The sequence below is a fragment of the Gadus chalcogrammus genome, chromosome 3 (assembly GCF_026213295.1).
Source record: "Gadus chalcogrammus isolate NIFS_2021 chromosome 3, NIFS_Gcha_1.0, whole genome shotgun sequence".
NCBI classification, from domain to species: Eukaryota; Metazoa; Chordata; class Actinopteri; order Gadiformes; family Gadidae; genus Gadus; species Gadus chalcogrammus.
Window position 1 is genome coordinate 6,082,696 of NC_079414.1, and position 13,737 is coordinate 6,096,432.

Below are 13,737 nucleotides of genomic sequence, written 5' to 3' on the forward strand. Positions count from 1 at the left end.
TAGACTGATCGCTGCAGCCAATCACTGATCAGAACCTGCTTGATTGACATCACTGCAGGCGAATCACTGATCAGAACCATGACTGACGTCTGACTGCAGCCAATCACAGACGAGGGATTTTTAGCCAATGAATTACGCTCATTCAGTGTGTGGAATGGCGGGGAAATGTGTGTCGGCACGGAAAATAACCACACACTGGCGACGACACACACACACACACACAAAAAAGTTGGGTTTGTGCTTATCGGGACTTTTTGAGAAAATTTGAGAGCAGCTTGATGACAGCCTCCTGAGTGCCGCTACACTGTTTGAATTATGAGGACACCAGAGGTGTCCTCATAATCCGGTGGTGTCCTCATAGAGTAAGTAGGTATCCGACAAAATGTCCCTTTAAACCACAGGAACAAACACACACACACACACACACACATACTCGTTTATCTGGCCCGGTGGGGACAGTGGACAAAAAGGTGTCTGCTGGGGACCACCCTTTCTAAATGAGATACAGACATGGTTCCAAGTCCCATTTTTTTTTTTTGATTTTAGATTTTCATGTATCACTTAAAATGTTAAGATTTCACATTTCAAATTATTGCATAGGACATTTACCAACACGATGGGGACTTAAGAAGAGGGTTGGTACCGGGTGCCGCCAATAGGGGGGGACAAATGTGTAATGAAATGTCTGTCACATTTTATTTTGAACAGCAGGCAACAGCTGCATAACAAGTGCTTACTCTTTTTACTTGCTACTCTGTCTGTTGCAGTGCATTTTTGCCTGCATGGAACTTTAATATAAAAATAATTAATTAACCCTAACTGTCCGTCCACACCAGAAGCGAATTGAGCGACCAAATCGCCGGAAGTCATTCACTTTCTATGGGCAAGAGCGACCAAAGCGACCAACGCTACCAGCGGCCAAAGTTGAGCAGTTGACCAGAGCGTCAAAAAGAAGTTGAAAACTTTTTAACTTTATGCAAATGACTATTATTCGCTTCAGCGACCAAACACTGACAGCCAATCGGAATGTAGACGCTCTTCGCTTGCGTGGATCCCAGGGAACATCGGCAGGCACTTTGGTTCCTACCTACCTTTATTCACTCACTGAACAAAATGTCGGCTGAAGTATTAATCGCGGCTGTAACTGGGCACCCGGTGTTGTACGAACCCACCCTTTTTCAGTTCAGAGATCGAAACGCCATAGTGGTTTGGATATCAAGTGATGATAAGCGGGAGTATTTATAGGCTACATCTAGAACGTTCGTATTTAAGCGGGAATCATTATAATTTGCTCTACATGCCACCAATCTAACCAACCAATCGCGTGTAGCATGCTTTAAACAAAACCAAAAAAGTTTTTGAAATCGTCACATAAACAAACTAATCGACAAGACGAGGCTCACACCTCAGGCTCCGTGAATAGTGGGGAATAGAGGGATAAAAGACAAGAGATATATCCCTTGTCATTTATCCCTCTATTCCCCACTATTCACGGAGCCTGCGGTGAATAATTTTTAATTAAATAGTCTAGATAGATAGATAGTCAAGTCTTTATTAATACCAAACGACACAAATCGTCGGGAATCCATTTAGGTGGTTCGTCCCACACAGGACAGTAGCCTACAAGACCACACAGAACCACACAGAAGTCTGACTGGACATACACACAATACATCACATTAAAACTAGACACGCGTTGATAGATAGATAGACAGAAAGGCCTAGATAGATAGATATGTTCCATTATTTGCCTTGCGGAGCCAACCAGTCCTGTGCACGTAGGCCTATGCAAATTAGCCATGTGCGCTAATGTCTATTTGTTTTGAATGCGACGAATGAGTGCAGATCATGATTTGCAGATCCAGATCAGTGAAACATATTTTAACTACTACAGCACGCAGGGTTTTTTGTTCTCGGTTGTAATTAGCCTACATTTTAGGATTTTTTGTATATTGGGGGGAATCACTGTCCTACTTGTTGTCGAAGCACTTTATCGAACAAGCAAAACCGTCTCGGCAATATGGCCAAGGTGTATGGGAGAGTTCACTATTTGATATGGCTGTCTGTAGGGCCTACTAAACGCATACGGCTCCTTTAAATGCGTCTGCATAATTGAATTGTACGTCATGAGCGACCAAAGCGAACAGAAAAATTTGCAGCGAAACTTTGTGAGCGACCAAAGCGTCTTTGACGCTATGGTCGCTCCTGGTGTGGACGTACAGTTACACTGATAGTCTAGTAGGAAGAGGGGTATCATGCACCCCTCGGAAATATACTTCTAAATCAGTGTTTCTAGAAAATGATGAGCTATGTTAAATAGTTCTCGGGATGTTCCACATATTTCTATGCAAATAAGTGCCGCCATTATCGAAACAAATCTAATTTCACTATATCTCAACCAATATTGCAGATAGCTTAACAAATAAGGTGTCTAGACCCATGTTCTGAGGGTCAGAGATCATAGTGAAACTATTCATAAAATGTTGGTGGCATGCTAGTAAGCAACCCTAACTCTTTTACCAATTATGAGACGCCAATATGGGAGATGCCAAATAAGATGTCTAGAAACAGGTTGTTGTGTGTTTAACCAAGGTTTATCTCTTTTGTTGTACAAGGATCAAACATAATATAACTCTTCTTGATGTAACCACTCTTCTCTTTCCCATGCAAGATAAACAGTCAAGTAAATGGTTATAGTACACAAACATGGTAATAACATTTTTAAATTTAGCACAACCGATAGAAATTGTACCTCTTAAAATAAATAAAAAATTATGACTCAGATCAAACGATGGTCACTGTTAGAACTGCCTCTTTCGAACACAAAAGAGCAAGAACAACTTGCAGTTAGTGTGACATTGACTGCCGCTTCCAAGCGTCTATTCTGTTTTTCACGTAGTACTTGACAGCATCCCAGGTCCTACCTTTAAGTGCCTCTGGAAATGCACGGATACATTCAAGACACTGTGCTTTACCAGGAACCTTGCCAGTCTTAATGCTGTGCATCAGCTCCTGTTCCACAGCTTGGACTTCTTCTTTGCTCCACATCTTCCTCTTCTTTCTTGATGAATCTATGAAAAATAAAATAAGATAAAAGAAAGGTTGGTGGGAGTGATTACTATAGATGTGTGTGTGTGCGCGCTATAGACAGTCCGGAGGCTGCACTGCCCTCGGAGCTGTGTTCTGCTTTTTTCGTTCCGTCAACATCACATCCCTGGGAATCGATAAGAGGAATCGATAAGCTCTGAGAAATATGATGTTGATGGATTGAGCCAGTTCTCAACTGGAACTGGTTCTCAATTCCCATCCCTAAATTTGATGAAATTAGTAAGCGAACATAAGGAAAAGGCAACATGACTTGTTCACTCCTTATAAGCCTATTATTGTAAATGCTATAAGAAAAATAAATATGCATATTGTCAGTCTTTACTGTCTGTAAGCACTGTAAGAAAATAATGCCTTATTTTAGTTCATGACTGAGTTGTGTGCGAGTTGAGTTTCATCACACCCCCAAGTACCAGTAATTGTAGGAATAGTGGACATCCTGAAACCATCATAGTCTGTATGAGACTAGAAAATAACTCACTGAAACAGGTTATTGGTAAAATACCGTTTTTCTTTCTTTCTTCTGGCTGTGATGTATCAGACTCCTGGTCCTCTGTAGGTGTCCTCTTTTTCACAGATCTTGACCCTCCTTGAAAACGGACATACAATGGTAGAAAAGTTAACTTAAAGGTACGGTGGATGATGTTTTCCTGCAGCATTTTTTAAAATCTCCTTCACACACAGATTGAAACCAATGAATTAAATGATATGACACATACACCGAAAAAATCTGTGGGATGGGCAGGACTGAAAAAACTCCATCCAATCATGAGCGTCACATTCAAGATGTTTGGATGGTGACTTGTCTTATCAAACTCAACTGCCATTTGTCCCTCCCCCCTCTGCGCGTACTCCTTTCGGGCACGAACGAATCGCGCGCCCTCAGAGGCTTGGCTACTGGCAGGTTAGCTGCATATCAGATAGCACGGGCTGTTGAACGAAAACTAATGATATAGTTATAAGTAAAATAAGCAAGTGTAGCACTCATGAACCCTCGGGAACAAGCGCTGCGCGTTCCTGTACTCTGGAGTAGGGATCGACCGATATGGATTTTTTAGTGCCGATACCGATTTTTTTTCATCAGCCTTAGCCGATGACCGATATGGGCTGCCGATTTTCTTAAGCCGATATTTGGAGCCGATACTGCTTTTACTCCCTCAATTTACATCATAAAAATGACACAATGATGATAACAAATGTTACAAGTCCCAATTTAAAAGGGAACATTTATTGAACTTTAAAAAGCAATATTGACAAATAGTAAAATGCTGGGAAAAAAACTATCGGCGAACTCGGCAGCCGCTTATCGGCCGATGCCGATACACTTAAAAACCGCAAATATCGGCCCGATATATCGGCCGGCCGATATATCGGTCGATCCCTACTCTGGAGGCGTGGCTTCGGGGGGGAGGCCGAGGAAAGGTTTTTTTTTTTTTTCTTAATGCTGTGTGCTCAAACCGTTTTTCCAACATCCTCCACCCTACCTTTAAAGCACTGCAAGACTTTACGAAAACCACATTTTCAAATACATGTTCAATATTCAAGTTTTTTCTCCAGGTATGATGTATGATAGGTATATAGGTATGATATTGATTTGTGTATCTTGCATCAAATTATATATGAACACAACAAAATTACAGAAACTGTCCCTGGTGCAGACATTGAAGAAGGAAAGTTGAGGTAAAAGTTAAATAGTAAAGTTAGAGCACAGCTTAAAAAACAATAAATTACATAGTAAAAGTACTCTGATATTAAAAGAAGTTTATAATTAAAAAATATGAATTGTGTATTAAGTGGATTGTTACACCCACTGAGACAGGTTATTGGTAAAATACCTTTTCTCGGATGTGATGAGGCAGACTCATGGTCCTTTGTCCAGGTCCTTGATCTACCTGTAGGCAAACAGATGGAAAATATGTTTTGAAAAGAGTGCCGCGGGGAGAACATCCCACAGCATTTATCGATGGGTGGTGATGGTATCAGTCACAAAAAAGGCCCATAAAACTACCCCAAAACTTTGTAAAATTCCTTCATACTGCTTGTCCTCTGCAATCCAAGTGTCTCAAAGCCATGACATGCACAGTTGACTTAAAACATAATTCAGTACATTTTTATAGCCTAAATATTAACTGTAGCCTGTTCGCCTGTAGAGGATTAAAAAACTACACTGGATTTCTCATCAGGATGAGGGTGAGTAGATAATGATTGAACATTGACTTGGGATGAACCATTCCTTTAAAATACCTCTGATTAGCTGTGATTCAGACTCCTGGTCCTCCTCTGTAGTTGTCCTCTCAACTGGTCTTAGACCTTCAAGGAAAAACAAAAAGATGCAATGTTAGAAAAGCTCACTTGAAGCACTGAATGTACTAAATCGTCCTCTCCATGGAGGATGAGAACACAAGCCATGCCAACATCGACCTGTTTTGTTTTTAACTATAGTAGGGTTGATACCCCACCTAAGGACCCCAAAACTGACACAAATAAGACTTCAGACTCCCATTAGATAAAAGCCTTTTACAAGTGAAAACAAATTATTCCTTCTTGCTGGAAACCCCTGGGAGTGTCCAGACCCCACTTCGAGAACCACTGGTTCAGTGAATGTACCTGATGAGTTGGAGGATAAACTCGACATCACACCTTCATCTTCACTTCCAGATAGAGAGCCGTCTTCAGGTACTTCCTCTGAATAAACAGCAACAAATGTTGTGAACCAGCATGACAAACCTATGACACATTTAAACCATCACAAATTAAAATGATAAAAATAGTGTGTGCAAGGTGAGGTTTTACCAGTTGGATCAATGCTGATCTCGTCCAATGTCATGCCTTTAAATTGTGATAGCTCGCCTCTCTCACAGGCCATAAGCAACTTTGCAACTTTGGCAACTTGTAATGTCCCTTCAGGGAGCCGATAATATTGTCGATGGACCCTGATGTTGTGACCCATAAAACCTGCGAGGCAGTCCTCCTCATTGTCTTTCAAGTTCAGAACTTGTGACATTGTTGCCATTTGTTTCCTTAATCTTGTCGATGTCAATGTTTGAGGGTCCTTCACCCCGCATTCATGTGCAAAGGCACGGATGGCATCAGATCCTCTGACGTGACTTTCTGCCTCAGGTCTACCAAACAAATACACATTCTCAGGTGGCACAGCACATCGTCCTCGATAAGTCACCAGCATCTGTATGGAGGACACCATGTCTGGGCTGAGTAAGACGGGGACCTTTTTGTCCCGCTTACCTTTGATTTCCACACGCTCAAAGTATTTGCAGAGCTTCTTTTCCACGTCAGTCAAGGCAAGGTCAAGATCTGGATTACTGGCAAAGGTGTTTCTCAACAGGAAGTCAGTCAGGAACATCTTTGAAACTTCTCCCTCTCTCCTACGATTGAAGACGATTACTTCACAAAGCGTTAGTTTAGCAAGACTTAACCAGTTCCTCTTATTTGGTGCAGTTTCAAGATTGGATCGATACTTGGGCCTTTCTGTGTCAATATGGTTGTGCAGTCTCACAACATCTTCACAGTAGGGGATAAGAAGAGGTTTATTCCATTTCGACTCTCTGAGGTTCCTCAGTGCATGCGAAGACACCCACTCATCCCATTTCTTCTCTTTCAATGTCCTGAACGTCACCACATTTTCAAGGGCCTTCTTGTTCTCTGACATCCTTGCTTCAAACTCTGCAATATCTGATATTTTAGTTAGACTATGGCCTAGTTTGAGCGCCAAGGATGGAATCTTGAAACTGCTGGTATCTTCACTCCATCCACAGACCACCTTCACAGCTTTCACGACACGGCAGAAGTTTGCTGGCAGAAAGAAGTCATGTATTGTTTTCAGCTTGCCAAGTGTCTTTGCTAGGAGAACTAATCTTCCCATCTCCCGCATTTTTTGTCTGATGTATTGGTGTTGGCTTTTGTCTGTGCCTTTTTTGTTATAGAAGTGTTCTCCTAACTTCAGAATATATTTTTCTTGCCGAATCATGTCCGTTATGTTGTCTTGATTCATGCCATTTACTAGGCCCCAGACTTTGTCATTTATCTATTTTGGGACAGGCTGTCCAGCAGCACAAAGTGACTGCACTCTAGTTCTGCCTGGCTTTATGCTTTTCTTTGCCAGTTTGTATTTTCTCATGTGCCGCCACATCACCTTCCTTTTGAGTAATGCCTCACAGTATGTGCAGTGCAAATAGTCTTTTACATTCACTGGTCCAATGCTTTGCTGAGAGGGAACCATCACCCCTTTACCCTGCTCCAGGACCTCGAAGTTGTGGCGACGATTGCCTTTATTTTGAATTAGAGTTGTCTGCAGCTTTCTCTCCGCTGATCCTTTTGGATAACTGAACGCTTGTGCTACCGCCTGCACGTCGCTGTGTTTATTATCCAAATGCCGTGCAAGTTTGGCATATGGTTTAAAACAGTACAAACAGTAGTGCCTCTTATTGTATACTCTACCACCATTGGTTTTCTTTTTCAGCCTCAAGACATCTATGTCACTGGAGGATTTTGACAACTCACAATCTGCCATGGATTGGGAAGAGGAAGATGTGCCCTGTCTGCATTTAACAGGCTTAGCACGACCTTTCTTCAAGCGTAGAACATCAGAGTTATTTAATGAACTGTAGTTTCTTGGAGACTGGAGCAGTTTGAGTTCTTCCTCCGATACGTCTGATTCTGGTGTAGAACTAGGCACATACTCATCCTCACTTATTTCACTGCTTGTCATTGATTTATAGTCAGAGTTCCCAAGCATTTCCTTTGTAAGCTAGAAAATGAAAGTCAGATGGGACTCAATTCGTTTTTAAAGAATATTTCCCACTTAAATTTCCCATTTACGCCTTTCCCATCAACAATAATATAGTTCATAATTTTGTCAACCGATATCAAGATTCACATTGGTTTGTATGCAAACTTACAAAGACACTCAGTTCTCTTCAGTTTAGGAACATCTGGGTCTGAAGGGTACTGGTCCGTTTCCTGAAAGTTACCAAAAACACTCTCAAATACAATTTCCAATTAAAGAATAATCCATTTTTACATTGTGATAAGATCTATAGCTTATAAATACAATAACAACTATTAATAAAAATTGAGCCTTCGCCGTTACAAAGAAAAATAAACTAGAGTAAGTAAGAAATGGAGAACCAGCTGTGTAACAACCAAAAAGCCTGTGAAAGTATTTAGACCCTCTTCCATTTTCACTATTTCTTATATTTCAGCCTTGTGTCAAAGTAAAAAAAAATGTCAATGACATTTTTTTTGGCCTGGCCTCGTGAGGTACTGAGTGGAGATTCTCCACTCAGTACCTCACGAGGCCAGGCCAAACCCAGAATTTTAGATTTTTTTGCAAAATTAATTAATAAAGAAAATCTGAAATATCAACACATAAGTATTCAGACCCTTTGCTGTCACACTCATGTAGGTCATTTAGGTGCCGTCCATTTAGTTTGAAAAATGTAAGAGCGTCTGAATATTTTCATTAGATTTTTTTTTGTCAAAAATCCTAACTATCCCTTTAATAATTTTTAAATAATTTCAAACACAAATAAATGCTCTCTCTCCCTCGCTATCAGCTGGCTCCTTTCTCAACACTGTTCATTTCTCATGTTTAAACACACAAGAACCAATGTAATTGTCATTCAATGTGACAATATGGCACTGAATTTCTGATCAATATCAAATGAATTTCACATAATAATGTGACACAATTGAACATGTTTAACTGTCCAACCGGGTGTGCTACTACATTTTTTTAACTTGCTAGCTCCAGCAGTATAACTTAAATAAGTAAGCGTACATTAGTGTTCACCGCCAAATACGTTTTCTCTCTTTCTGTCCCAATTTGAGTACCTGCTTGCATCTGTGGCATCACTCTTTATGTGCAACATCCCCTGCACTTACCTCCTCTCGTATGTCTGGCTCGTCCGTCGTCTCTCCCTCCTCCTGATCTTCTGACTTTTCAGGGGGGGTCTGGCCCTGCAAATGAGGTCAGCACATGCAAAATACCAGTCAACCCTGACATAATTAAGCATGTATGTCTGAAAAATATCTCGTGCTCAGACTCAGGTTAGCCAGAATATGCCAGGTTTTGGCCATCAAGTGTAATTAACAGGCATATGAATCAATGGCCAAAATGTCCAGCAGGAAATATGCCAAATAAATAAATAACAATGTATTAATAGTAGCCGATGTTAAATAGCCCAATATTGTGTGAGCTGTAAGATATGTTGCAAATATTAAAGGTTTTACCAAACGATCCATCAATCTGACCACACATTTAACAGCAGGAAAGTGCGATGAAACAGCACTGTGATTATGGTAGCGTATTTACAGTCTGAAGCCCAGTGTATTTACAGCTAGTCTGAAGTGCTCCTGTATATTAATTCAACCAAGTAATATGAACTCAGAGGCACAATGTTTTCGTCGCATACTGGTAAGTATTTTCTCAATAATGGCTGAATATTTAGATGATTTTGAGGATACGGTAGATGACTTCGAATACGGTGGTCAGCCATGTGACTGACACATGTGACTGCTACTTTTACAAACATGTCTGCTTCCTTGAAGTAAACAAACCCATCAGTGTAAGTTTGAATAGCCATCTGAAGTTGTCTGTGAGATGTAAATAGCCTAAACAGCCTAAGATCCGTCCACTCCCACTAAAAGCAGCAGTGGCAATGCGGGGACAGAGGGAACTACTGCATAATGGGAGCAATTAAAAAAAAATCTTCAGATTCATTCATTTAAACCTTGAATTAAAAAAAAAGGCTACTTGTTATATATTGTTGGCTAACTAAGGTCGCAAAGTTCATTCTGCTGAATATTTTTAATAAAATAGCCTACATTTGTTGGATCATAGCATTTGTGTTTTCGTTATATTACTGTTTAAAGACTATTAAATTGCTATTTAAAATATGACTTGTAGGTACTGGAATATTTGCAGGCCTCCATCTCACCTCATTGTTATTCTCCTTGGCAATGTGCAGGTCCATATTAATGGTGGTAGTGGTAGTCTCCTCTGGGTAAGGGTCAGGGTCAGGGTTAGGCAAATCCACCTTGAGATGCCGAGACAGACCAGGGGCTGTGGACCCCAGCCTGTGCTGCTTATGGTTGTCCACAGCATCCATCTAGATGAAAGAGTGGAAGAGGAGAGGATGACAGGAGGAGAGGAAGCAAGGAGAGGAGACAAGTGAGCAGTCATACTGGAGATAAACCCTTTAGTTCAGTTTGTGGAAATTAGTTAATTAGTTAATTTAGTTATTAATAAAAAATATATTTTAATACCTTTAATACCTTAGCTAATTGGACTCAATCACTACATAGAGTAAATGTCTGCTTTGAGTCTGTTCATAACAGTTAATTATCTGTATAATAAGTTCTGTATTGTTTGAACAATTGCTCGTACTTCATCTCAATTACAGATTTTGTTGCACTTATGACAGCAAGGAGCTGTACTTGACGAGAGAAACGTGAAACCTAAAGTCCGTTTCATCCCGTCAGCTGTTGTATGTGTGGAGCTCAGCCTCACCTCCTACAGACAGAATAGAGGAGAGGAGAGACGGAGCTCGCAGCAAAACTCCCATTTTAGTTCGCATAGAATCATTTTTAATAGCATCAGTCTAGTCTCTTCTATAGTTATTACCTAAAACACGCAGGGATTGCTCTGTAAATAAATTGAAAATATAACTAATGGTCCATATAAAGTGTTAACTAGGGCTGCCACCTAATAGTCGTCTTAGTCGAATACGTTTTCATTAGTCGAGCAAAAAGTAAAACATAAAAATAAGAAGGCATGAGCACCGCAAACCGAATACATCAGAGGTCGCAACAAGCCCTGATTTAACTTATCGCTGCAGAAATACTGACCAATACACCTGGGCAGGTAGACACCTGGGGCCGGTTGCACCAACTGGGCGTAAGCCTGGTCTTAACTACGCCTGGTCGTAACTTTGCGTTCTAAGTCCGACCTAACCGTTACGCTGGTTGCACCAACTGGGCTTAGCGTTCTTTTCACTAAGACCAGGGCGTAAATCCTACGCCTGGTCAGGGGGAGGCGTAGAGTCGAAATTTCTGCTGTTTCCGTAGCAATTCCATTCAACCCATCCAGCGCGACCATGGCACGTTTAATACATAGATAGGCTGTACAACGAGCGGGCATTTTTCATTCATTCATTCAACCTTTATTTATTCTCGGAGGGTCATTGAGGGAAGCCCTCATTTTCAATGAAGCCGAGATTACAGAAACAATGAAGTAACAAGATGTAAAAAGAGAGACGGGACGTTTAGACGGGAAAGAGTAATTAGGGACATAAGCAATCCATTGGACATTTATAATGACGAGGAGCTGATTGAGAGGTTTCGATTCTGTAGGAGAGATCTGTTTGAATTAATAGAACTGTCACCGGATTTACTGTTCGTGTCGGACCGCAATGCAGCGCTACCACCAGCTTACAACTGCTTATTGCGCTTTGTTTCTTCGCAAACGTTTTTTTTTTGTTCGTATTGCTTTTTTTTGTTCGTATTTACATTGGACTGCTTGGCAGTCAGTGTGTTCTTGTTGTCACTGTACAACTCAATTATTTTTTTTTATTTCAAGGTCAGTAAAGTTGCTTTTCCTCTTTCGGTTTTCCTCCATCATATCGGATGTTAAGTAAAATAGTAAATAGCTGTTGGCACGAGGTATCCTAGCAACGCGGTGATATGCGCATTCCATGGAACATTCACATGGCCGCGCACGGCTAAGACCGGGCGTAGTTAAGACCAGGCGTAAGTCCCGTTGGTGCAACCGGCGTTAGTTCCATTCTAACGCCAGGTCTTAACTAAGACCTACTTAGCAGTTACGACCAGACGTAGTTAAGACCAGTTAGTGCAACCGGCCCCAGGGCAGGTAGACACCTGGGCAGGTAGACACCTGGGCAGGTAGACACCGCTAGAAACACGGGACTCATACCGGTGATCGCGGCTGTAGTTCGCCGTGTCTGATCGCTGTAATTCGGAGCGTGAATATCCGTTGAATATCTAATATCTTTCTAACTTTAAAAAACACTTTAGTATTTTTTAAAACAATAGTCGCACATCACTCGTAACTACGCCGTGAAGGTGAACCCTCCCGGACTCCGCTATAGGCCTTTTTCACAGAAGACATTTTGACTCGTCATCGTAGGAAAAGCACAGGTGTAAATAATCAAATGAATGATGGCTGAACTCCATTTAGCTGCTTTAGTTTCAGGGTGCTGCGTTGTGCATGATGGCTCACTGTCACAGCTTACTGGGACAGAGCCATCGTTAATGTTATTAGTAACAGACATAATATACGTAGACGCCTCATAGCCTGACGCTGCCTGTTGGAGCTGACGTATCAGTCCGGCCGCCATCTTGGATGGGTGATTAGTAACACGTGCTTTTCCCACTATGACAAGTCAAAATGTCTGCTGTGAAAAAGGCCTATTAACATGAACCGCTCCGCCGAAGTTGCCGCACATCCACACGCACCGGACAACAAAATATAACATGTTTTCCATGTGCTTGCTTTTAAATAAAGTTGTGTTATACGTTATAAGTTATACGGTTTAATACGATTATTAAAAGTGGTCCAGAACCGCTTGGTCCATGCCGTTAATAGACGGCCCGCTTCGTGCGTGTGCTTGTAAAAATGATATTTAACGCCATAATTTGACACCCCTAAAAATAATATTTTTTAAGTGGAAACACATTTATGTAAAGGCCGGTCCGTGAAAATATTGTCTAACATTAAACCGGTCCGTGGCGCAAAAAAGGTTGAGGACCTCTGAATAAAACACCTGTAGTTCACTGTATTAGCCGACAGCAATGCGAGGCACTTAGCTAACGCTAACTGGCTTATATGCTAACTACTCCATTCACGAGTAACATCGCTGTTTATCATAACCTATCGATTAAAAATCATGACATATTAAAGCAAAATAAGAGAACGTAAATCCTTACCAGCTGCTGATGCTGGAGCCGTTGTCATGTCTTTAACAAGTCGTCTTCTTTTGAAACGCTCTCTTCTTGCTGCTGCTGCCATGTGCCACTGCCGTGACGTCGCGTTGCGCGCTAGCCGCGGGGCGAGGGGAGTAGTGGGGGAGGGGTGCACTACGCAGCTCGGCAGAGGACCACACAATATTTCTCCACTTCTCAACTGTGACTCACAGGCAGGGATGGACTGGCCCAAAAATTTGGCCCGGGACTTTGGGATGGAGAGGCCTTTTATGAGACCGCGGGAATAGCGCGCGTAGAATTTTGCCACGGTGTAAAATAATAAAAACTAGTCCTTATCCGTGGATATGTGCATTGCAACGGCATGTCAATGTTGGGATGTGCATGTGTTTAGAATATTGTGAAGATCACTGGGAAATATTTTATAAGCAATCTTGTCCATGTACAAAATATTAGAAATTGCATGTGCCTAGAAAGGTAAATCAAGGCTGAAAATTATCTAAATAGTGCAAGATAGGGCTGCTCGATTATGGGAAAAATCATAATCACGATTATTTTGGTCAATATTGATATCACGATTATTCAAACGATTATTTTTGAGTTTGAAAACATGCATTTATTGACACAATCAATTATGACATAGAAACACGTGTAAGTATCCAAAATAAAACCTTT

General features: G+C 41.2%; 1 protein-coding gene across 5 annotated transcripts; it reads right to left on the reverse strand.

The window, feature by feature from the left end:
* Window positions 1–1,489: 1,489 nt before the first annotated feature.
* Window positions 1,490–13,021, reverse strand: LOC130379052 (uncharacterized). Of its 5 annotated transcripts, XM_056585637.1 has the most exons (9): window positions 12,056–13,021; window positions 10,062–10,232; window positions 8,903–9,081; window positions 5,899–8,082; window positions 5,713–5,790; window positions 5,350–5,415; window positions 4,941–4,997; window positions 3,611–3,694; window positions 1,490–3,071 (listed from the first exon to the last, which is right to left on the reverse strand). In XM_056585637.1, exons 4-9 carry the CDS (start codon window positions 7,112–7,114, stop codon window positions 2,848–2,850), a joined length of 1,725 nt encoding a protein of 574 aa, XP_056441612.1. In that variant the 5' UTR covers window positions 7,115–8,082; window positions 8,903–9,081; window positions 10,062–10,232; window positions 12,056–13,021; the 3' UTR covers window positions 1,490–2,847. The 5 variants fall into 5 exon arrangements, with proteins under 5 accessions (XP_056441612.1, XP_056441611.1, XP_056441614.1 ...); XM_056585636.1 differs by having other exon boundaries at window positions 9,007–10,232; XM_056585639.1 differs by having other exon boundaries at window positions 6,349–8,082; window positions 8,903–10,232.
* Between the last annotated feature and the right edge of the window lie 716 nt (window positions 13,022–13,737).